The sequence below is a fragment of the Temnothorax longispinosus genome, chromosome 10, assembly GCF_030848805.1.
Source record: "Temnothorax longispinosus isolate EJ_2023e chromosome 10, Tlon_JGU_v1, whole genome shotgun sequence".
NCBI classification, from domain to species: Eukaryota; Metazoa; Arthropoda; class Insecta; order Hymenoptera; family Formicidae; genus Temnothorax; species Temnothorax longispinosus.
The window spans coordinates 19,840,355-19,865,796 of NC_092367.1; the positions used below are offsets into that span (position 1 = coordinate 19,840,355).

The 25,442-nt window shown below is 36.5% G+C and overlaps 4 protein-coding genes across 11 annotated transcripts; 2 read left to right on the forward strand and 2 right to left on the reverse strand.

Moving 5' to 3' along the window:
- Window positions 1-530: 530 nt before the first annotated feature.
- Window positions 531-12,538, reverse strand: LOC139821068 (uncharacterized). 3 transcript variants are annotated; one of them, XM_071791800.1, is made up of 4 exons: window positions 12,378-12,538; window positions 6,808-7,017; window positions 1,310-1,506; window positions 531-1,057 (listed from the first exon to the last, which is right to left on the reverse strand). In XM_071791800.1, exons 2-4 carry the CDS (start codon window positions 6,986-6,988, stop codon window positions 665-667), a joined length of 771 nt encoding a protein of 256 aa, XP_071647901.1. In that variant the 5' UTR covers window positions 6,989-7,017; window positions 12,378-12,538; the 3' UTR covers window positions 531-664. The 3 variants fall into 3 exon arrangements, with proteins under 3 accessions (XP_071647901.1, XP_071647899.1, XP_071647900.1); XM_071791798.1 differs by lacking the exons at window positions 531-1,057; window positions 1,310-1,506 and adding an exon at window positions 2,001-4,064; XM_071791799.1 differs by lacking the exons at window positions 531-1,057; window positions 1,310-1,506 and adding an exon at window positions 2,001-4,064 and having other exon boundaries at window positions 12,293-12,404.
- A 344-nt stretch (window positions 12,539-12,882) lies between these two features.
- On the forward strand, window positions 12,883-17,867 carry LOC139821067 (meckelin). Its single transcript, XM_071791797.1, has 13 exons — window positions 12,883-13,138; window positions 13,211-13,378; window positions 13,709-14,010; window positions 14,156-14,350; window positions 14,957-15,208; window positions 15,274-15,428; window positions 15,494-15,659; window positions 15,723-16,007; window positions 16,144-16,608; window positions 16,686-16,954; window positions 17,015-17,195; window positions 17,348-17,558; window positions 17,644-17,867. Exons 1-13 carry the CDS (start codon window positions 12,898-12,900, stop codon window positions 17,865-17,867), a joined length of 3,114 nt encoding a protein of 1,037 aa, XP_071647898.1. The 5' UTR covers window positions 12,883-12,897.
- Window positions 14,568-18,951, reverse strand: Nd-b12 (NADH dehydrogenase [ubiquinone] 1 beta subcomplex subunit 3). 6 transcript variants are annotated; one of them, XM_071791805.1, is made up of 3 exons: window positions 18,791-18,951; window positions 18,007-18,343; window positions 14,568-14,738 (listed from the first exon to the last, which is right to left on the reverse strand). In XM_071791805.1, the coding sequence occupies exon 2, from the start codon at window positions 18,341-18,343 to the stop codon at window positions 18,029-18,031; it is 315 nt and encodes a 104-aa protein (XP_071647906.1). In that variant the 5' UTR covers window positions 18,791-18,951; the 3' UTR covers window positions 14,568-14,738; window positions 18,007-18,028. The 6 variants fall into 6 exon arrangements, with proteins under 6 accessions (XP_071647906.1, XP_071647905.1, XP_071647904.1 ...); XM_071791804.1 differs by lacking the exon at window positions 14,568-14,738 and adding an exon at window positions 15,494-16,045; XM_071791803.1 differs by lacking the exon at window positions 14,568-14,738 and adding an exon at window positions 16,410-16,545.
- A 453-nt stretch (window positions 18,952-19,404) lies between these two features.
- On the forward strand, window positions 19,405-22,682 carry Nop5 (nop5 ribonucleoprotein). The gene is made up of 4 exons (XM_071791807.1): window positions 19,405-19,565; window positions 19,727-19,803; window positions 19,885-21,827; window positions 22,239-22,682. The coding sequence occupies exons 1-4, from the start codon at window positions 19,521-19,523 to the stop codon at window positions 22,367-22,369; spliced, it is 2,196 nt and encodes a 731-aa protein (XP_071647908.1). The 5' UTR covers window positions 19,405-19,520; the 3' UTR covers window positions 22,370-22,682.
- Window positions 22,683-25,442: the final 2,760 nt, after the last annotated feature.

A 25,442-nucleotide genomic window follows, 5' to 3' on the forward strand; every position in this document is an offset into this window, starting at 1 on the left:
TAATTAATAATTTAATCTAATTTTTCTAGGGAAGAGAAGTAGTAGGATTTATTTAATTTTATTTGATACTTAATATTTATTATAAATACGAATAAACTATAATATTTCTTTATTAAAGTACATAGTAGATAGGAACAATCTGCTTGCGAAAAATATTATTTCAAGAAATAAAAGAACAGTATCTCGTGATCAACTAAATAAATAAATGTAATTAATAATTATATTTCAATGATTAGATAAAATATAATAAGAACTTAATTATTAAAAATATTTCTGGTGCGGGTGATACAGTTGATGAAATACTGAATATTCTAGGCTTATCAGAAAATATTTAAAAAACAGATTTTTTAACTAACTTGAAGTAGATTTTTTTCTACATAACAGTACGAGTAATTTTTAAATGAAAAATGATTAAAAATAAAGGATTATTTTCAGGAATTAATCTTCAAATGCAAATAATTGATAGTATATATATAAAAGCATATTTTTCGTTCTATTTCAAACGATCTAGATTTGAATAGACAAAATTTTAATTTAAGCATTAATTACATAGATCTAATGTTGCAGAATTAAAAAGAAGTTCTCCAAGTTATAAGAATTTTTGACTAAAGTATTGAAAGATTTTGCACACCGTTAACATCGAATAGAAAAGAATATTTGATTCTTAAAATGAAACGCTTTTCTTTCTCTTCAAAAACCTCCGTTTCATCGGCTGCATCGCGACAGCCTCCAGCGGATCACCGATTTCGCTGGTATCGATCAGTGAGTTGATCCTGCGCTGTCTTCCCGCCTGAGCAACGGGCTGAGCTGCTTCCGGCTCGCCGACCGGCATCTTGGGCCACTTCATCAGGAAGGTTTTGGGCTTCGGCTTCTCTAGCTCAACATTCGCGATCTTGCGCGTTCTGTCAAGTTTCTGCGCCAGCGACATCGTCTGCTCATCGTCATCCTGGTTGTTGAACTTGGTCGCGTGTCGCTGGAACACGATACCGGCGGCCTCCAGTGTACTCTTGGCCTTCTCTATCTCGGCGTTTAGATCAATCACGTCGAAGACGCGATCCTGCAAGGAAGTAAGTCCATCAGATACGACAAAAAGATATTAAAAAGTTTGTAGAACAGAACAGACGATATGAAGATGATGTTGTTGGTTGTTCGAGTTACGTGCATCCATATAACTTAATTATGATTTATGATGTAATTTAAATTATGATAAACTAGTTTTTTATGTGTTTTATCGATAGCTTATTTCTGTATTTAATCTAATTTGATTTTTAACATTAAATTATCGGCTTGTTCTTTTGTTTAATTCAACCTGCATATCTCGCCGTTTGCGTCTCAATTCCGCCATATCCTCTTCGAATGCGGCAGCTGCACGTTCCTTGAAACGTCGATGAGTGATTACGAAATCGTCTTCATAAGGATTCTCCTGAATAGGTCTACCACGTCCGTCAACCAAAAAGTCTAACTCGTCGTAGAAATCGTCGCGATTTCCCGACAGGTTACGAGAACCTAAAATGTTAGTGGAATTGCTAAGATATTATATTATTAATTCCATTCTCTATAGCTGTTGTACAATGCAACTTCTTGAGTTGAAAAAAGTAAATTTATTCATAATAATTAAAAGATAGTTTAAAATGATTCGTTACAATTATTTATTATAACAATTTTTAATAAAAACTGTTTTTAAAGAATAATTTAGATAAGTTTATTTTAATCTAAAACACGTCGTTATGGTTGGTAAGAATTTTACTATAATATAGAAATACAATCGAATATGGAAATATTTATCAGTTCTATACTAACTTTATGAAATGAATTCTTACCTGCAGAGTCTCAACGCAGCTAGGGCGTAATCTTGTGCATGCGGAAAATGAAAAGGAAAACATCTAAATACATGAAATGTAGATGGTGAAATAAGAAGTACACACATATAACGAATAAAAGGAAATGTGATGGAGAGATACGTGGTGCACACATGTGTAATTTGACTTGCTCTCAGAAAAGAGTTTTCAGACAAGATTTATTCCTGAATAAGAAAGAAGAAATATACATTTATGGTAAATTTGAAAGTTTCGCCGTGTGTTTAAGAGTTTGCACATTACAGAGTTTGTCCCCGAATGGCGGAGAATAGTTTTATGAAAGGGGCAATGTTTCGAGACGGATTTGACAAAATGCGGTATTGCGTCTCTTTATAATATCGTGCTGGTGGTAACAAGTTTTAACATGAAAATGATTTTAAACATTAAAACGTAACGTATTTGTTAGGAACAAGTAACATTTAAGCTTCCTTGGTCGCACTTAAGGAGCAAAAAAGCGAAAAATTATGTGAGAAATATCGTCCGAAAATACGTTAAATCTTGAGCAATCCAGGCTTTATTGTGTTAATTAAATTATTTATCAAATTTCAGGACATTAAATAATTTGCAAGAAAATGTTTTAAATATAAATAGAATTTATAAAATTTACTTTTAATCAGAAACTGTTTATACAGAAACCTAATTTGAAACGCACGTTGGATTTTAAATCGTATTATTTTATCACTTATATATATTATTATCGTTTTCAAGCTAAAAATGAGGAATTAAGCGTATTTTCGAGAGAAACTTCTCGCATTAACGTATATATTAATACATTTATAATTACAAGATTACGCGTAACAAACGTACGCGCAATATCGTGAGCGTAAGTGTCAATATTGGATATTATCGATAAAATTTATTAACAATTTATTATTAGTAAAATTTATCGATAATTCATTGTCTATAACGCACTATAAAATTTAATAGAATCGTCGTACGTACGTTCATTTCGCGAACAGATCAACAACGATATAATATGAATATAATTATGCGACCGCCGTAAAAATGGCGATCGCCGCGTAACGGCGCATCGAAAATATTCTATATGCTCATATTCAAATACAACAGTGTCTTACAGCGATTTACAATCTCTATATTAGACCCTAATTGAGAAGAAAGATAGTAAAAAGTAAAAATTAAATAAAAATTACTACAATATTGATCTTATATGATGACAAAATAATTTTCCAAAATTATCAAAAGGCTGCAACCTAAATCTGTAATAACAATCTTGTTAGAAGCAGATTCATTTAACAACTTTGTTTAACTTAATTATTAAAAAAAAATAGAATTTAAATATAAAATCATATTTAAATAATATTTTTCAAGATAAAATCGACACGTTTAATGACTAGGAAGGTGTTCTTTCTGCGACAGCTGTGATATATGAAGATTAACGATCTCTCTATAGTTGCTAAAAATAATCCGAAGTGTATATATGTTTAACGGCTGTAAAACACCGTTGTTGAATAATTAAAGTAAATCGCAAGATTCTCTAGAAGCTGACGTGCTTCTCCGTGCGTTCGGTGATGCGCACCTTCTTGTTGACGGCCGATTGTTGAGCGATGTCAACATCGGACGCGGCGGCAGTCTCGTTGACAATCGCTCTAAGGGCTGCTGCCCTGCGTTCCCTTTTGGCTTGCTTTTCGGCGAGCTGCTCCATCTCTGACTCGAGATCGTGGAGGCGCGCCTTCGTCTGTATAGCCCGGCTGGCAGCGGCGCTGGTCTGCGCTAAGTCTTCGTCCTCGTTGATCAGCTTGGACCACCTGGCAAACGCCGGCTTGCTCTCGTCGGCGCGCTCGAGCTCGTCGAAGAGCTTCGAGCGTCTCTTATTGAAGCTGCTTTCGACATCTTCGATCGCCGTTTTGGCGCTCTTCCTGGCAGTCACCGCGTTCTCCAGGAGGTCGGCGTTCCTTCTGGCCTGGCCCGCGACGTTCGCGGATTCAAATTCGTCCTCGAGACCCATCGCTGCCACTCGAGCACGTAAACGGCGTGTCGTCGCTGATACCTCGTCCGCAAACTCTTCGCCCAGCCTGCGACGCGCCGATATGCGTTGCCCACGGCTGTCGAAGACGGTGTCCTCGTCGTCGAGAGCTAGCAGAGGGTCGGTGAAGGGTGGTGGTTGGGAGGCTCGGATACGAGGGTCGAGGTCGAGGTCAAGATCGCGACCGAGGGAGCCAGTGCGGGGACCGGAGAGGTCGCGTGTGCCTGCAAAAACCGATATCAGAAAAGAGAGTTGATTTGTGCAAAGGATAGGAGATGATGGGTTAAGATAAGGGATGTTATTGAGAAACAGCGCCGAACGATCGAATTTGCAAAATCAACGATTTTGGATGAAAGAGAAAGGCTCTTATTACAAGAGATGGTAGCGGATGGATAAGAAGAAAAGATGGAAAATCTCGCAAGCTCGCAATTCAATAAATTTTGCAATTAAATTATTTAAAAATATACTTCATCGACGTTTCACCGTCGGTATTAATATATATACATACTTAATATATAAACATTTAAATTTAAACATTATAAAAATTATAAAAGAAACATTATGAAATTCGAATTATTTTAACTACATTTAAAGTATAAATTATAACCAGTAATGATAAGGGAGAATTCAGAGAAAACAAAATTTCGTTTAAGACGTTTTTATTTAAAACATCATGTTTCACATTATGCGCTGATAGATATCGAAGTATAAATTGATATAATCTTAAGCAAAATTAACTCCATTTTCGACACTGGTTATAATTTAATCTATAAATCCTTAACAAAAATATAAATTGATGTTAGATGCAACAGCAGCGTATAATCATAATAAAAATTAGCACATTGAGATTTATAATTATTTAAAATATTTTTTTTAAATATGCAAAAATATTGAAGAAAGAAATGTAAATTCTGTTATAGATTATAAATAAATTAATTTTATGAAATAATATTATCTTCTTAATTTAATAACGTTAAAATTATGCAACGCGTAAAATAAAAATTACATTGAAATTACCAGTTTTAAGAAACCACGATCGGCCTCGTCGGTTACATTTCGTGTTTCTCTACTTACAACGACTCGACATCGGCTGAGTAAGCTTTACACAGCGGGTTGCACATATTTTTAGTGTCGTTTGATCAAAAATAAATTCGGATGCGCATCACATTAACAGCCTGGCACATCTACAAAATCCCATCAGTGCGCTCGACTAAGCTAATAAACTAGCAGTCGCACCTAACGTCAAGCACAACGTTCGTCCTCATCCTCCGCGTTTCGCACTATCCGCGATGCCAGGAACATACAGGGTGTCCCAGATAATTATGCAGCAAAAACCGGTAACACGTAATCATTTCTTCTTTTTGTCGGGAATTTAATGCGTTTACATTTTAATCAGGATTATCGAGTGCACATATTTCTATCTTATTGTCTCTATATAATGTCATTTTTCAATGCAAGAAGGATTTTTCCCCTCTTTGTAATGTTCTTGATTAAGAAGAAAAAAAAGAAGTACATACTTAATACGTCACTCCTAAATATTACAGCAATCGCGAACCGATTTTCGCTACAGAAAGTAATGTCAAATAAAAAAAGATCAAATTAAATAAAATTTTCTTGGACGACAAAATGTTGGCGTATTCGTTTCTGGGATTTCCCGTAGGCTCCAGACGCTCTACTATTTTTATTCATCCTCGTCGCGATCAACAATTTATTGATGCGGTATATCTTCACCTTTTGATTTTCTCTGTTCTTCTATTTTTATGCGGCCGCGTAAATCTACTCGTCATCAACCGGGCGATCACTGTCAGCTTTATTGCGGACGTATTATTCAAGGAGACACGCAACACCTTTCATAAATCGCCTCGCCGTGTGTCATATGTGTCGATGTGAGGCGTGAATGATACATGTGAGTGTGCATGCGTGTGGATAATCCGGGAATCAACGAAGGCAAAGTTTCGCGCAATGTCGAAATGAGGAGCCCCTCGAGAAGCTGGCGCGTTGCGATCCGTCGATCCTCGTCGATGATCGTCGCAGCAAGCGCAACATACGTACAGTAATCACACCAAGGCTCCCCGCGCAAAGTCAACGTGTACTTAGGAGACCAAACGTTTATTCAGCAAAATGATACATCAAATAGGAGAGACATAATCCAGAGACTAACTACACAGACGGCAGGCAAGACAATAAAGATCGATGCACGCAAAAGGAAGACATCAACATTCGATCAAACCGTTAGAATGTGAGGGCCTCATTCTCGCTACGTACCAGGACCGCAAGCTTTAACTTTAGTAATATCAAGAGACCGACAAGATGGCCAAACTAATATATTCGTTCGTTGAATCCCTTGCTGCGTTTCTTCTTCGTACAATTTTTCTAAATCCAATTATAAGTTTCTTCACACAAGTAGGTAGATTAATTCTCAAATAATGCTCGATTTATTTTAGATCCGTTATTAAATGTATTATCGACATTGCTGAATAATAAATATACGTTACATGTTAAATATTTAGTAAGAATCCTAATCTACAGTAAATATTTTACTACGGGTACTATTTCTCTGATGCGTATACACACTTTCTGTAATCACTTCTTCGTTAACACAAATAAGTATTTAACAAATCCTGGACAACGATTTTTCCGTTCACATCCTAATCTCGAGCTCCGCATCGCGATCCCCCTCTGGTCACGTAATCGATCGAGAATCGCGATGCCGAATCGAATAAATAATATAATTAACAGTGCCTCGCCTCGAGGCAGATCATGCGAGTCGTGGGAGTTGGAAATAAAGGGTGGAGTTGGACGAGAGGGAGAGGGTGGGGTGGGAGGAAACAAGAGTTTCTCTCAAGTATTTTTCATTTGCACAACGAATCTATTCAGCGAGCCCCGTCGGACAATCTCTCGAGGAGGGTCTGGGAAGTCTTTTTACAACACTCCTTCAAAACCACTTTGGAAAACGACTGAGGTTACCGATGTCGCTACGGCGCGCCGCGATCTCGTCGGCTAGTGAGTTTCTCGGCTCCGGGAACAACGGCCGCGCGCTGTACTTCCGGTCTAGGTGGTCGACCATGGGCTTGTAATAGGACTCGCCCTTGTCGTAGTTGCTACCGTAGATGAACGTGCGCGGCCTGCTAAGGATTGGCCTCGACATCTCGAGATTCGGCTGCCTCTCCCTGTTATCTGCAAATCAGACACATTCTGCACTGCGATCTTTCGCGAGGATCAGAAGGTTGAGATTTTCTTTGGGATGAGAAATACAATGCCCTTTCAAAACGATTCAAACTTTGTTCGATAAAAGAAACTCCTGATAGTATTAAATAAATTACCAAATTAGCACGTAACTATATAGATTCATAAACAGATATCCTATAAGTTCTGATTTTAATACAAAAACTATCAACAATTAAATATGTATATTAAATATATTTCTGAAAAAAAGGATGAAGAGGAAAAGTAAACTAATTTAATTATTTACATATTACAATCTATTGAAGGGAAATGCATCGTTGCAAATTTGAGTAATTTTTAAAAAAATTACAAATTAATTATTTGATTGCTTTGGTAGGTCTAGTGTTAAAATTATTACTATCAACTATATTAGCAATATTAAAACATTGGTATCATGGTGGCATTGTTATTAATGTAGCAGCTCTAATTCGGATATATGAGCGAACGTTTCGGTTATGTACCACCCACATGGGAGAGCTAATAATGCTGAAAATCATTTCGCCAAACACGCGCGTACGACACGTGGTGATCCCCGGCCTCTCTTCTCCACGTGGCTTCCAAGAGACGCGCTCTATACGCTAAGTAACAGAAGTCTGGCGGATTCTCTCTCTCTCTCTCTCTCTCTCTCTCTCTCTCTCTCTCTCTTTTTCTCACTGGCGATTTGGTTCGTCATCGTCGGCAAACTGGAGCGAGCGGTTGTACGCTGGTCAAAAATAACCCGCATCTAATTTGGTGCCCGTGAACTGAACTGGCACGGCGCGCGGCGCGCACGAGGCCCGGGCCGCAATCCCCCTGGACGCGAGGCGCGAATCTCCGAGCGCCCACTCCCTTTCTTCAGGGCCGATTTCTACATCTGTGTACGTGCTTGGAATCGCAGACGCGGTTTAATTATCACGTTTTCGGCCTCTAAAAGAAGATAGGACACTCGAAGTGGCGTATACCGCTCGCGATGGATTAATTTCCTCAATCACAATGGATTAATAAGTTTTAAAAAGTTTTCTTATACCCATAATACACATTTACCTAAAATAAAGCCACGTTAAAAATTTTCAAGCCTTTCTTATTAGGACTCCATCCTTTGCTTATTTTTGCACCTATAAAGCGTTTATTTTTGTATCTATAAGTGATGTAAATTAAGTGATGTAAATGTCAATTAAGATTGCTTATGAAGAATTATTATTCATGCAAGTTGTTCGCCAACATATCCATAGAAATAACAGTCACAACACAACGTTGACGTTTATTGAGTAATGATTCAAATCTCCTTGTCGCTTTCAATAACGTCGTTGTGTCGCAAGTTATCCTCAGCCTCGGATTGAAGATTAATGTCCGTCGACCCGCCTACGTCTTTTGTTTCGAAATTATTTTTAAATCGAGAGGCTGCGACCGAGACAAGAGACAGTAGGTACGTTATCGCGCATGTAGGCTAATGAGCGCTGTACATCGACCTATTTATTTTAGTCGACTATTAAATTACCGAGGCTACCTTTCTTCTTTGATTCTATCAATATCTTCTGGTTTTGCGACAAATAGATTTGATTTGGAGAAAATTATTGCGTTTATCAGCATTTTACGCATTTTAAACAGTTTCACTTTAACATAAAATTTAGTTTAACGTAATTTTTGAAAATAAAAATTATTTTATCGTCAGTAGTTCCAAATTCTGGCATTTTGTGACGGTTTTCAACGCTTCACTTTCAACATTTGCATCGTAACACGACAAAGAGCGATGGACAAAACGCGTCAACGCGATGATGGAATTGTTTTGACAGTTAAGTAACGTTCTTCTTGGAAGCCGACGATTTCGTTCGTCTATTACATGGACGATAAACGGGGTGCATTTTTCCTGGCTCGACTATATGGATCATCGACACAAATATGTTCAATGATAAAAGTCAAAATAAGTGGTCACGCTGAAATCGCGCAACGCCTTGGAAATAAATTCACAGCTAGAAATATACAGCGGAATAAACTCGGAATAAATGACGTTTAGCACATCCTTTCAGTGGAAAACACGCGTTCTCGTCGAATCGCAAGTGCCAAAACGCGAGAAACGATAGCTGACTTCTTTCAATTAGATTGTCCGCTCGACTTAATTGGCAAGTACACGTCTGGCGCGCATCCGTTTGGAAAGTAGCTATGATTTAGAGCGAATCGGCTCATTACCCAATCCTTTGTTGACACATTCGTCGCATCTTACTATGCGCGATGTATATAGCCGCTGCTTTCGTACGTCTCAATTCATTCAAAAAAATCGTGTAAGCGACGTATGCAAAAAACGTTTCTTACGTATCCAAATGGAATTAATATAATTATTAAGTTTATTTTGTTCTATACGTTGAATAATATAAATATTTTGGATTTAATAATTTTCTAGAAATATATTAATAATTTTTGTTATTTTTAAAGTTAGGACTTAGGATACCTGTATATTATTGTTTATTAATTCATACGGCTTTTAAATCTACATTGTTACCTACGTGTCAATTTGGTAATTTAATCGATAAGTAATAACTGAGATATTCAAATGTTTAGAAATTCAAAATAAACTTATTTTTTATCGTAATAAAATCTTTTATTTCACGATTATCGTGTTTTTTTTTAATTCAGATTTTTTAAAAGATAAACAATATATAACAATAAAAAATACATAAATTAAATACATTTCTATATAAAAAGTGAAGTAAAGAGGATTAAGTCGGTAGTGAAATAAATCAGCGACAAGTTAAACCCACACGTGTTACACACAAGCACAGTAATGAGTTAAGATGGATATAATGCCAACTGTTTTAGATTCTGACTCAGCAGATCCTCGCTAGATCCACGTTTCGAATTATTAAACAAATTCCATTAGAACTGTGGACTTAAATAAATCGCGCAATTGCGTCGCGCTCTCATGTCAATTGGCGCGGAGTATCGGATGTCCACCGTGTATATCGAGATTCTCTGGCAGCAAATAAACATTTAATACATGAATGAAAATTTAACGATCTCGTATAAAGAATCCTTTAATAGAATACTTTCTCTACGGGCAATGTATCAATTATTATTTCATAGCGATATAAACTTCTTTTTATATAAAGGCACAATTTCAGGGCAATATTTAATTTTTATTTAATTATTATTGTTATTGACATTTCTTGATACTATCTTTTAAAATATTAAAATATTTTCCTAAAAAACAGATCATTTAATTATTTAATTAATACAGCCTTTTGCTGTATTATTCACCGAAATGCAGTACCTGAAAGGCGACGATATTAACAAATATATCGCTTATAAAAATAGATTTATGCATTATTTGCTAATTGTCTGCAAAGTTAGATAATAAACGAATTTTTTATTCCGAAAACGGCAGTAATATTAAACAATTATTAGTGTAAAACCTAATCTCACATACGAACGAAGGATTCGCTCTAACAATAAGTCGGTCGATATTGCATTTACGACGTGCCACTTTTACGATGAACATAAATGTTGTCGTGATTTTCGGAATAAACGTAGATTCGTGTAACTTTACGCGTTCTATACGAGGAATCTCGTAATAATATAAAATTGAATGTTTAGCCAGCGAGAACGGTGCTCGCAGAGATCGCGTTCGTTCTCTATCGTTGCGTAAGGCCGCCAAATTTAGCTAGTCGACACGGCACTTAAAAACGGCGATATCGATTACAAAATAATCCCAGTCGTGCACAATCGACATCACAGTTTCACGGCACAACGCGTAATAACGCAATTAATTGCAAACGCTTAATTTTTTATCTAATCTTTAATGTGTTAAATTTTATGCCACTGGCACTAATATACACGCATTTCGTATTAATTGGTGTTATTTGGATTGAATAATCTTGATTGAAAGGATTAATTACACTTTCCATTACATCACGAACATCATACATATACTAAAAGAACAACGCGTCGCGAATACGCGATTAGATTAAATTAGCGAGCGTACTGTCCATATAATTTTGCATTTTACATTAATAATTGTTTAATTTTGTTATCATTTACAGAATTAGAAATTCGTCCGTTGTTTAAATTTTCAGGCAATCAACAAATCATGCGTAAATAAGTTTCCACAAACGATGTATTAACATTAATATGTCGACATTGCCTAGGTACCGAATTTCGAGGACGCGAAAAACAATATTGCATTAATTAATAATTAATAGGCACGCTTCATTGCAAAAATATTTTTATCATTGGAAATTAGTATCATAAAAGATTGAGAACAAAATTAGGTAAAAATTAAAATATTGTTTTGAAATTGTGCGTTTATAAAGACGTTTACGTTGTTACCCCGAATAAAAATTAATATTATTAGACAATAGAACAGTCATTTTATTGCAAAATGAAATGTATCTCAATGTTTGAAAGATGAATAACATTAATAATGCGCAAAGATGAGTAAAAGTAGCATAATTAATTCAATTACATTCGCGCGAGTGTCATGTATAGGCACTGCCAGAGAAGAGCGCGTTTAGTACGTATAGATACGTGAGTAATAAGCGCGGTTTAATTGCGCGGAGCAATAGCATGATTATTATTTCGTAATCTCGATTATGACAGACGATGTCTTTCAGCACTGCATTAACGATGCCAACACCGATTAGGAACGCAAATAGCGTACGCGATGGCATATGATGTTAATTTCATTCACAATGCGAATAATATATTGCATCGTTGCAACATGATTGAATGCGATAAAATATATGTGTAATTAATCAGAGCATCTCGTTGCAAAACTTTCTCCCAGAGAGAACTCTTCAAACTCGACTCGAGAGTATACAAGATATCTCACTGTGAATATTGACCTCGTACATTTCCAAACTTTTTTCAAAACACGAAAAAATATGATGTAAAAAATATCCTTTGACTTTAAAGGGTTGAATCGCGAATCAATTTTTAAGATTCAAGCTAATTTCATCTACGATAAGTATAAAAGACTCTTTGTCGCGTTATCTATTTTTAACTTTTGAGGAACTTTTTGATAAAACATTTCGCACAAAAATCAAAATGATGATATGTGTTAAAAAAGATTTCCACGTATTTGTCTGGAATAAGAATCTTCTTATTATTATAAGAATTATTATAATAAGAAGATTCTTATTTCCAGTGCAAAGTAATACGATTGTGGTACGAGATTAACACAAAAATATTAAAAATTCAAGAATGGATCATCGCGACGAGATCCGTGATGCCCGCGCACTGTCGGCGATCTACACACCGTGTTAATTGTAATCGATCGCGACCGATCTCCTTGTCGCGGAGAAACAGATGAAAACGCGGCGCGAAAATCAGGTCGCCCTTACCTAAAAACGATCGTTACGAGACGTTATCCCCCGGGATGCTGTTTCCTCGGAAGTAGCGGCGCGACTCCCACGGTCGTCGCGACGCCCGAATTATTTCCCACTCTTCTCGCGTTCGCTCTATCCCTACTTAACTACCTCCCGGTGGTTCCACGGCGACCATGTGGAACAGTCGCCTAGTACAGTTCCAATTCCTTCAAAAATTGGCCAAAATCTCGTTTTTTAATGGTTAACCTTGTGGTCGAAACAATAAGTTTCTGACAATAGCAACGATAGCAATGACAACGAATAATTTGTAAAGTAAAACATTATTATGACACACACACATAATATATGTATATATTTTCTTTGTTATTTTAAGTTATGACAATTTTGAACATATTTTAAAATTTGTATAAATAATGTCTAAATAATTTTGAAGCTCTATTAGGGGAACTTATTTTTTGTAACTATTGTGCGAAATTGGATTCCCCGGTAAAATCGATGCATACCAAGTGCCGGATGCCCGCCATCCATCGTCGGCATGGCAACTTCGTCAGGCCGAGACGGCACAACAAATATGAATTGCGCCCGAGGTGGCCGCGATCATTACCCGACGTTGATCGTAATTTTTTTCACGACCCTCTCAAGTGCATTTCACGTAAACAATGAAGTGCTCGAATACTGGGAGCCAAGCATGTGCAAATACGACGAGTACTTCGACGCTGTCTCCCTGTCGTGCTCGCGATGCAACGCCAGCCGGAATCTTGTGCCGGCCGCGGACCGTGGGTTCACGGTTTGATCTTATTCATTTGCTATTTGATTTGTTTCGCCAATTCTACGTGTGTTTCTCGCAGGTCTGCGATGTCAGTGCGACGAGTTCAGCGGGGCGATCGGTTTCGAGAACGGCAATCCGCTTTGCGCCGCGTGCGGTCCCAACATGACCGTGACCGTCGATGGAAAGGATTGCGTCCTGCTCCTGCGTCCCAATGCAACATGCAAATGCTCTTCAAACCAAATAAGACGTAATCCCCCAATGAATATTCTTAGCTTAATTATCTATTCTTAATTATCAGCTAATAAGATTCCGGAGTTTTCCGGAATTTATTTGAAAATTTTGCCGAGAATGTATTCGGAGAAAGAAGCTGAAAGATTTAAAGCTTGAAATATTTTTCGCAAAATGCTACTATTCTTGTTTCTTTCTGATAATACTATCTATTCTGCAATTCCTTTTCGATCAACTCAATTTCTGAAAACAAATTAAGACCGCGATGCGATTTTACGGGAGAAAAATAGTCTCGTTTTGCCCTTTCGAATGAAATATATTACATAAATTTTTTTACTCTCGTACGCAGTGGATAGAAATATAAATGGTGCACTGCTGGATGCTGTGCTCTGCGTAACGTGCATCCAGGGCACGTATCCTTCTCCCGATTGCTCGAAATGCCTGCCGTGCGACGACCGCGAGCACAGCGGTCACGTTAATTGCGTGTGCCCGAGTGCGACACACGTGAGACTACGAAATTATTGTCTGCACAAAGACGACGTCGCCGACTGGCCGGATATCAGAAGCACGTATCTGATGAAGTTTCGCAGCGGAAACGTCGACAGTTACTACCTGAGAAAGGAACTGCAAATCGCGGTGCACCTCTGCAAGGTACGTGATCTTTGCGCGCAAAAATCTTGGACTTGCTCGAAAGCGTGCGAAAGAACGGTAGCGATAATGCCGATAATTACAATTACATTATTTAAGACGTAATAGCAATAGCTCATAAAAAGACTCTGTGATTAACGGCTTCCAGAGGAAAGACAGGATGGCGTGCGAGCATTTGTCGAACATATGCGCTCTGACTCTTTATAGCGACGGTATTGCTTGTATGCTTTTTATGCATACACCTATGGCACCCGTATGGTTGTTTTACAATAAACAAGATACGGCGGCGGTGATGAACAACACTCGGATATCCGAGAGATACAGCCTCAGAAAAGGAGACAATGTACGCTACAGATGTGCAATGTAGAATTACTATAGAAATTAGAGAATTATTATAGAGAATTATTGTTTCTATAAATGCATAATTATGATTATTACTGTTTTTATATTTGGCATTGTTTTAATTGTATCAACTATTTTTTACTTATTTTAATTTATTATTCTTATTATAATTGTACACAATCTTGTGGATGAATATAAAGTTCAAAGAAGAAAATATATAAATTTCCAACGTCTTCTATAATTTATTAAAACTCGCAAAATTTATACATAAAGCCTAAACGATCTTCGTTTATATAATATTTTTGTTTTATTTTGAATTCTATATTTATTCTGTAAACAATTTGTTCGACTTCCATGTATATCACGCTCCAAAATACCGCGAAGTTAGCCTCGAAATTCGAATTAATTAATTTCTCCTGAATTTTATGATCTCCTGGGAAGCGCAAAATTAAAATGCGATTTCGTTCTTATTATATTCTTCTTTGAGATGCTCTCGCTTGAATTCTCTCACTTAATTATTTTATCACGAAAAAAGAGATAAATTTACATAAATGCGCAGATACTTTAAAATGTAAAATTGAAAACAAAATAATATGTATATTTTTAGAATACCGTCCTCGATTTTACAATCGCGAGATTCGCACTGAACGGCAAATTCTTGTCCATCGGCAGACCGACCCTGCCCTGTCAACTTCTGAGAAATGTGAGATTCGGTGTAAATTTCAGCAAAAGGTGTAAAACCACTGCTGCTGAATTGTTCAACGCACAAGTAGAATTACTGTCTCCTTATTTAACGTTTAGAGAGGACAATAAATCATTTATATACGCATTGCCCGTAATTGTTAAGTCGCCGGATCAGGTAAAATTCGATAATAATTATAACGATAAAATTTATATAATAATATATATTTTTTTATTCTGTAGAATATTAAGGAAATCTCGCATCAACAATTGGTGCGAAAGTTCTTTCTAGTCGACAATATAAGCGGTTTCAAAGCGTTACCGGTGTTTATGAACAGTGGATTCATGAAAGCGTCAGAGCTTTCCGCGCTTCGTTATATGAAATCTCTGACTATTTTGTAAGTCGCTCGTAATTGTCATTGCGAGTCCTTTTGCGGATAATCGACAATAATTCTACTTTTAGAGTAAACGTCCAGAACGGACAAGATCACGGCAAAATCTTCGCGCCTATTCTGATCGTGGAATACGACGAACTGACGTATCAAGATTTCCTCGACAACTCCGATATCACAATAGATTACAAAATTGTATTTGTACTGAAGGATAACGATATAGACTACAATGTTCAGGTAAAAATCCATACAACGGTATTTTAATTTTCTCTCAAATACTAAAAATATATTATCTTTTAGATAACTATCGGAGTGTTTACGGGAATAGCACTGATATTTTCAAGTGTCAAGGCGTGGAGTTATTATAAACGTAATCACAATGGCAATCTCAGCGTAGTCGTTTTATTATGGTTTCTCATTTACGCCATGGGTGCGATTGGAAACGCGATTACGTTTGTGTGCATCAGTACGTGCATGTATCTGTTCATCTTTTATAAAGGCCAAACTGTACCATATGTTCTTCTTCCCGATGAGGATAGCGAAGAAAAAATCCGAACGTATATTACTGTAGCATTTAGCTTTAAAGTAAGTAAAGCAATAACGTTGATGCGATAACGTTTTATCTGAAATTAACAAAGGCATGTTAACGATTCCGATGTGTCGCATAGAACTTGATGAGAGAAATTTATACCCCATCTTAACATTTATTTCTTTCATTTAGATTGCCGAAATGATAGGGTTCGTCTATCAACATTGGAGTTTGAGCGTGTTTTTCATAGACTGGGAACAACCGAGGACGATACACGATCAACCGAAGTACGACTCTCCGCATACTTCTTTACGGAAATTGTATTCCAACAGATTTCCAAAGGGCGAGGGTAAATCTTCGAGAATAACATCGGACGTCATCGCGTCCAAGCGAAAGAGGAGATCGCACAGAACGAACAGGAACACAAGTCCCAGTGAACTGTCTAAGTCTTCTTCGATTGAAAAATACACGCCGGATTTCTCTTCTGTCTGTTCGATCGCGAGATCGCCTTTGCAGGAGGCAACCGAGCGCAACTCGCACGATTTTCCGATCAGCGTTTGGAGAACTTATTTCATCGCAAACGAATGGTGCAAACTGCAAACCAGAAGAAGAATAAATATAGCATTGCAATCAATTTACACCCTGTGTATCTTACAGGTCAGTTGCGACATAAAAAAGAAATTCAATTTCATTCACAGTAGAAGTAGTTTAAATAATTATTTTTGTCGTTTTAGATATTCGATTTAGAATCGTGGATGCTGGCGATACCGGAATCGACCGCCGCGGATAGGTCTCCCAAAGCGGAGAACAATTTCACATTGCAATATGCAATTTGTACTTTCGTGTATATATCTGTATATCTCATGCAATGGTTGGTCCGATTTACGTTTTACGAGAGATACATTAGAAACAGATTGCAGAAGTTCGTAGATTTGTGCTCAATCGCGAACATCAGCGTGTTCATCTTGGCGCACAATTATTATGGCTTTTATATCCATGGAAGGTAATTTTTAAGTGTGTCTTGTGAAGTAAAAGATGTAATTAACAATGCTGCTCTTGGTAGATCAGTACATGGATTTGCGGATACTGATCTTCCTACCCTGATAAACGATCTGAAAAAGGAAGAAGACGATTTGTGCGCGCACAGAGGCCTGGTACCCGGTACAACCGACCAGACTTTTATATTATCATTGACCCAATCATTCAAATCATTATACGACGAGCTCGTGAGGCAAAAGAACAATGTATGTATGTACGAAGTTGTTCATGGAAAAGCACTGTTAACAATATTTCGTTTATCTTCATGTGACAAAAGAGAAAACTTTTAATATTGCTATACTTCTTTAAAGAAAGAGTACCATACACTTTGAAAATAATTATTGTACAATTTGCACAGGGAAGCGTAGGCATTTTAAAAGGAAATGACACACCTTCTAGAAACTGGAAACAGTTATTTGAAACTAGGTCAAAAATTAAACTCTTTCTAATGCAATTCCTGGATCATTGCTCGGAAGATGAAGATTATATAATTAAGGAGCAGCACGTATTGGAGAAACTGTGGGACGTTTTTTTCGTAGATGCCACGGACAAATCCGTTTTTTATATTGGTACCAAAAAAATTGCAAAGATTCTTAGTGATAAAATATTAATGTAAATATCGTCGTTTCAATGAATCTAATTTTATTTTTGCAGATAACAATTATTCTTTCAACAAAGTGGTGCTTCACGGAAACGAATGGCTATTGGCGACATTCGAGATAACCGTATTTGCCTTCTTTTTGGCACTGTATAACTCTTACATTTTCGCCTGTATAGCGACAGTTATAATATCGCAATTATTCTTAATAATCATTAAATGCAACGTTAGGAGAAATCTCTGCAACAAATCATTACTGGATAAGAGATTTCTTATGTAACCGTGAAGATTAAATAACTACTTAATTAAACGAATATTAATAATACATTAATTATTACTTTTATAATTTATTTTCATAGCTCATTTGGATACTTTTACAATAGATTGTAAGGTTAATTAATTAGTAGACTACTTCTTACTTCTTCGTATTAATAGCGACCATTAATGATGGTCGTCCCCATGATGAGACCCATGACCAGAATAATCAATCCCAAAATATTGTTCAACGGCTATGGTTATCAGGAACGCTGGTACACCAATTCGCCAGCCTCTGGTTAAAGTTACTAAGGCGCGCATGTATGATGACTGACTTCTGTCGTAACGCCATACGTAATTTCTCAGCCAAGGATCCCTCAGTCCTCTCTTGGCCAATTTTTCTTGAACGCGTTTCAATTCTGGTACATTTTCCACTTTGTAAATATCAGGGCTCGGTATTTTGTATGGCGGAGCATTATGATGCGCGTCATGACCTCCCATCTGTGAAAAATATAAATTATGTATATCCTTTTCTTTTTATTGTATTACACATGCATCTAAGAATAATCACTGACTGGTTATTAATAAGAAATTAATTTCTTTACTATCTATCTACCAATCAATAATAATATAATCGGACTAAACACTGTAGGTCAATAAAAAAAATCTAACATTGGTTATGACACTTTTTATAATGTTGTGCTATTCAATAAGGATAAATTTTGTTTCCAATCACATGATTTTCGTATTAATAACAATTTTTGTAGCAATATGTTGTTCAATGATTACATTTCATTTGTAATTACATGTTTTAGTTAAAGTAGAGGTTAATTTCTGTGACCCTAAGATTAGAAATATGTCCAGACCGTTGGCCCTAAGATTAAAACTATGTTTACAGTAGAAAACGTTTCACGAATTTATTGTCAAGAAATATTTATTATGACGTACACTGTAAGAACGTAGCTGTTACTTATCAAATTGAGATTATGTAATTTATCTTCTTTGGAGCAACTGACTTTAAATCCCAGGACGATAAACACCACAATGCGCTTCTACGCCATGTTCAATAAAATCAACATATGGAGCCAATTTAAAGCCCATTGAAGTTACAAAGTAATATTAGCTACGTAAAAATTGTTTTTAAAATTGAAGTTTTACAAATATTACTTTATAACAATTAAAATAAAATATTTTTATTTAAAAAAAGTTTTCTTTGTTTTTTAAGTAAATTTTGCTACTTAAAAGGTACAATCTTCGGATGAATATCTTATAATAGTTTTATATAAATATTTTGAGACAAAGCAAGACAAAAAATAAAATAATTTTTTCGGATATATTTATTTAGACATCCTTATATAACCTCAAATAATTCGCGTGGCTTCCGTTTCTCTCTGATGGCGACCCTGCCATCAGAGCTAAAATATCACTAGAAAACAGCGTTTCCTATTCGACTACATTCTGGAATGCGATGCGTGCGCTAGATAGAGGATTGGACACCGGATGCGATGCGAATCCTCCATAATACGCGCGCGCCGAAGCCGTAGGAGGAGCAAGGAGCAAGCCGGATCTAATCGTTCCGGCGTGGATGCGTGGATGTCGGCGTGGACGTTGCGTTTGGTATGAAACTGTGTGAAACCGATCGTCACGAGCGTCAAATCGCGAAGATAACGCAATAATCATGTTAGTGCTGTTCGAGACGCCGGCGGGCTACGCGATATTCAAGGTAAGTTCGAATCTGTTGGAAACGCCGAGCCTCTTAACCTAACCGTCTAAGCGGTCGCGCACGTGCTACCCTCGTTTTATTTTCCGTCATGTGTATCGCGTGTGCGACAAGATTATCTGACCAAAATATTTTTAACGATTTAAATGACAATTTGCTTGTAGTTGCTGGACCAAGACAAACTCACCCAGTCGGAGAATCTTTACCAAGATTTTCAGAATCCCGAAATCGCCAGTAGACTGTAAGTTGTTTTTTTTATTTCAAAGGTCATCTTGCCGGTTGCCGATTTATTTGGCGTTCTCACGTATCTTCTACTTTGCAGAGTTCAGTTGAAGTACTTTCACAAGTTTGAAGACACCACCGAGGCCCTAGCCGCTACTACAGCGATTGTGAAAGGCAAACTGTCCAAGTCTCTGAAGAAAACGCTTGAAACCTGCTGCACTGAGGCCCATGAACAACTGGCAGTTGCTGATGCGAAGCTGGGCCTCGCCATCAAGGACAAGCTGCCAAAAGTGTCCTGCATAAACAACACGGCGATACAAGAGTTGATGAGATGTATCCGAAGCCAGATGGACAGTTTGGTTACCGGAGTGACCAAGAAGGAGATGACAGCCATGGCGTTGGGTCTGGCTCACAGTCTTTCCAGATACAAGCTGAAGTTCTCACCCGATAAGGTCGACACCATGGTGATACAGGCGGTGTGCTTGCTGGATGATCTGGACAAGGAGCTCAACAATTACATGATGCGGGCGCGCGAATGGTATGGCTGGCACTTCCCCGAGCTGGGCAAGATCGTGACTGACAATCTTCAGTACATAAAGACGATGCAGATAGTCGGTCAGCGGGAGAACGCCGTCAAATGCGACCTGTCGGATATTCTAACGGTGGAAGTCGAGGAGAGGGTGAAGGAGGCCGCAGAAACTTCGATGGGCTCAGAGATCTCGGAGTACGACGCCGAACACATGCAATGCCTGTGCGTCGAAATAATCGAGCTCCACCAATATCGAACCCAGCTGCACGATTATCTGAAGACTAGGATGATGGCGCTGGCGCCAAATCTGTCAGTTTTGGTCGGTGACCTGATCGGCGCACGTCTGATATCCAAAGCCGGCTCTTTGACCAATCTCGCCAAGCATCCGGCATCTACTTTACAGATCCTCGGTGCGGAGAAGGCGCTGTTCCGTGCTCTCAAATCGAAAAGGAACACGCCTAAGTACGGCTTAATCTATCACTCGCAACTTGTCGGACAGTCCTCGAACAAGAATAAGGGCAAGATATCTAGGATGCTGGCGGCGAAAGCCTCTCTGGCGACGAGGGTCGACGCATTGGGCGATACCACAGGCTTCGAGCTTGGCGCGGAGCACAAAGTAAGGTTGGAGGCAAAACTGAGGGATCTTGAGGCAGGGAATATACGTCGTGTAAGTGGCACCGCCAGAGCGAAGTCCAGATTCGAAAAATATCACAGCAAGAACGAATCCATGCAATATTCCGCGTCTGTAGACTCGACTCTGCAGGCTTCGAAGTCAGCTCCATTAATCGTGGAGATGGAACCAAAGGAGGGTGAGGAAATTCGTAAGAAGAAGAAAAAGAAACGTAGCACGAACAGTGAAGTGGAAATCAAGGAAGAATTACAGACGGAAGTCAAGCAAGAACCACAGACGGAAGTCAAGGAAGAAGAAGCTGAAGCGGCTGCTGTATCGAAGAAAAAAAAGAAACGTAATGTAGAATCCAAGGAAGAACAAGGAGAATTTTCTGGTGCACAAGTGGAACCGGAATCAGTTGCCATTTCAAAGAAAAAGAAGAAACACAGTATAGAAGTTAAAACAGAAGATACAGCAGAATCTTCTAGTGCTCAAGAAGAAGGGCAAGTAAAAATAGGGTCAAATGTATCGAAGAAAAGGAAGAAACATAGCATGGAACCAGAAAATACGAAGGAGGAAGAGTTAAATACTTCATTGAAAAAGAAAAAGAAACACAGCAAAGAGCCTAAAGAAGATGTGGGGGAGTCTTCTGGTATGCAAGAAGCGCAAGCTGAAGCGGATTCTTCAGATATTGTATCGAAAAAAAAGAAACACAGCAAAGAGCCTAAAGAAGATGTAGGGGAGTCTTCTGGTATGCAAGAAGCGCAAGCTGAAGCGGATTCTTCAGATCTTGTATCGAAGAAAAAGAAGAAGAAAAAGAAAGATTCGATTGAGGAGGCGGCATCTGTGAAAATTGAGGAAACGTTTGAAATGGACATATCAATTGGAGCAGGAACGAGTGGAGGTAATTATAAAAGTAAAAATGCATGTGAAAGTTTCGGTGGAATAAAGATCGAATAACGGTTGATCCTCAGTTTTCATATTTTACTACTAGATATCTTAATTCAACTAGAAAACAATTTAAAAACAAAATTGCAAAAAATGTAAATTTTTAGATATTTTGAAATATAGAATTTTTTTTATAGTAGAGAACATTTAGAAGCTTAAATTAAATCTCTTCTGCGACTATAAAATATCTGAAGATCCTTTTTAAATATATTTCTATAATTTCCAATCTATAATTAAATAAATTTTAACTAATACAATTCTATCACTGTTATATGTATGACTAAATTAATTTTTATTCTGTTAAATCGTGCAATTTTATAATAATAATATGGCTACCTGAGTAAAAGCTTATAATTTCTATTTGCAGAGCAAAAGAAGAAAAAGAAGAAGAAGGAAAAAGAAAGTGAGGAAATGCAACAAACAGTATCGGTTGAAGAAGTAGAAAAACCAGTTTCGAGCGAGAAGAAAAAGAAAAAAAAGAAATTAAAGTTTGATTAAGGATGCGCAAAGAGAAATAGGATGAATACAAGTTTTTATATTAAACTTCTACATAAATATAAATAAATATAGATAATAAGAATATTTTTAACTAACTATACGAGTAGGAAAGCTAAAAAAATCTGAGTTTGTTATAAAAGTATTTTTTCACAGAACTTTGTTTTCAATCATAAATTAAAATCGATGATAACGTTGCGAATAGAATCTTTAAATGAAATGACGGTTTTGCCTGAGCATCGATATTATATATTAATAGATTAATTCATGTAAAATATTGTATAGTTTTCATAAATACATTAATGCATAAATATAATTTTTTTAAATTCTTTTTCTCAGAAAATTCTAGATTTTTCCCAGATACCTATAAAATACATAAACTATTATTATATACATAAACTATAATTCTAAAGTTGGTACATAAATTAGTCTGCTATTTTACTTGTTCTACTTGCAGGTATATAATTGTAAATCACTTACATTAATTTTTATACAAGATGTTAAAGTTAAAATCATGACATTTTTATAACAGAATTATTTTATTTAATCCATAATATGCGAATACATTTGAAAATTCACTAAATATTTTATTCTAACATTTATTCATCTGATTTGCAGGCAGTTACATAATAGCCGAATCTTTAAAAGTATAATTACGTTTTGTATACATATATATTAATAGACACTTTCGCGATTTTATTTTTCCAAAAAAATAATATAAACTATAATTATATTGTACAAATATAATCATATATATGTATGATAGAATTCGCTTGTAATTGTCATCAAATTAATAACAGATACAAAACTGACTTGTTAAATATCTTAGAGTATATGTATCTCCTTTGCAAGAACGAGATATTTCATAATCTATGATGTCACATATTTAACATTGCTCATACATGAAATGAATAAATCAATCTGATTACGACATGTATCAAGATATGAGCAATATCTTTGTTAACACGTCTATTCCTTAGTATTTCGTTTTCTATTTTTAGGATGCAAAGATCAAAATATCTATTATTTGTTTAAACATGACGTACTCTATTTATGAATCATAGAATGCATAAACTCGGCTTGTACCTATTCCAAGAGTACATCAATTAACATGGTGTCAGTAATGATAATTAACGTACCATGATTTATGGTGCGCTAGTATATAATAAAAGACAACAATTACTTTTTATATATTTTAAATGATGACTTATGATTTTATTAGTTTCAATATCTCACACAATTTGTCTATTTTGACACTATTTTCTTTCATGTAATTACATCTAATAGAACTGATATCGTTTACAATCATACGCGTGTGTATCTTTTTGGATTTCATTATGGGAAACAAAATGTTTCTCCATTTCAATTTAATTACGAATTATCGAACGATGTTGCATAGAAATTGCGAGGAAACATCTCTATTTGTAATTAGCTTATTATATAAGAAGCTCGAATGCATCCTGGTGCATGTAGAATGCAGCGCACATGATAGGACCGTAACGCTGCAATTTGCATTCCCTTTTTCTTTTACTTCCGGTGCGTCTTCCTGGTTAATCGCCGCGCGTGAATCGAGCAAAGCGTTATAGGCGTGTACGCACTTCGTCTAACGATATAGCGATTGTATAAAAATATTTTATACATTGTATTACTAGAGCAATAACGTATAATTACGCTACATGAAAATCGTCGATTATTCGCTTTCGGCGGACAATTCGTGGACGAAATAATCACCTCTCGCTGAGAATTACATCTTGGTTTTTCAATAGCTTTTTATTTCAGTTTCCTATTTTTTATTACACACACTCCGCGTACTCGAACGATATACGGTATCGCGAAAAATAGATTACGCATATATATACGCATGTATGTTTGCGGCCTACACGCACATTTTCTCGATTGTACAATTTTCTCTCGTCAATTTTCAATCTCTCTTTTACTTCTCCAATAATATTACGCAAAGTCAATGCGATATATTAAATATATATTCTTTTTGTTATAATATAAATTAGTAGATTCGCTTGACAAGTGTCACGTTTCAACTTAAATTTGTACAATTTGCCGAGTATAAACTATAAATTAGCATTAGCCGTACAAGAATGCGACGGAAAACTTCCGTATATGTGTAGAAGCAAATCCCTTTTTTATAGTGACTAATAGAGCACGTGGAGGACAGCAGAACAATGTCAAATAGTAGAAAAAAAATATGAGATAGCCTTCCTAGAATTCTCACAGACTTCATTCTTTCTTTTTCAGAACCTGATCAGTCTACAGATATTTTCAAGTGGGAATTTATTTCAAAGAGTTAGAGAAATATAGTGGTCAAATACATCCTTAAAAGAAGAGAGAACTGCGATTACAAATTTATGAAATGCATAATAGATCATCGCTGTAAACTCTCGATCGAAGATGCAGCAAGATATATTGTGTGCTCCAACATCGTGATCATTTACGATGCAAAATAGAATAGAAAAACGCAAGCGCGTTAGTACAAAGTGTCCTAGAACAACTTAATTTCAATTACAGCTCCTATTGACAAATCTGGAGTAGATTTCTCTTGGAAAAAATCTCGTTGGTTGTGACTGTCTCGTTAAATAAAAGAATATTTGAGTTTCAGTTATAATAAGATTTTAAATGAGAAAGAAATATTGTAGTTTAATTATCTCGAAATGTAAAAACTTACTTAGTCTTTTCATAACTTTATTATTAATAATAATAAAAAATCTGCGTCAGATTTGCCGTCGAGTTTCTAGGACACTTCGTGCAAGTATGCATAATCCTGTAGTGTAGCGACATATAAAAATAAGTGTATATAAAGTGCATAAAAAATATAGAGCGTCTCGCAGCGATAGTCTCCAGAATGCGTAATCTTTCTTTTCTTTTCCTCGTAAGATTACTCTCTATCGGAGAATAGCAACGAGTATTGCACACAATTACTCAACGTATCGCAGACTGTGCGAAAGACCCACGGACTTATATTCTATACGTTGGGAACACCGCGTAGTTCTTATCTCTATACAACTCTCTAAGAATGTTTCTTCTAGTACCTCTAGCGCAGTTATATAATGTATATATATGT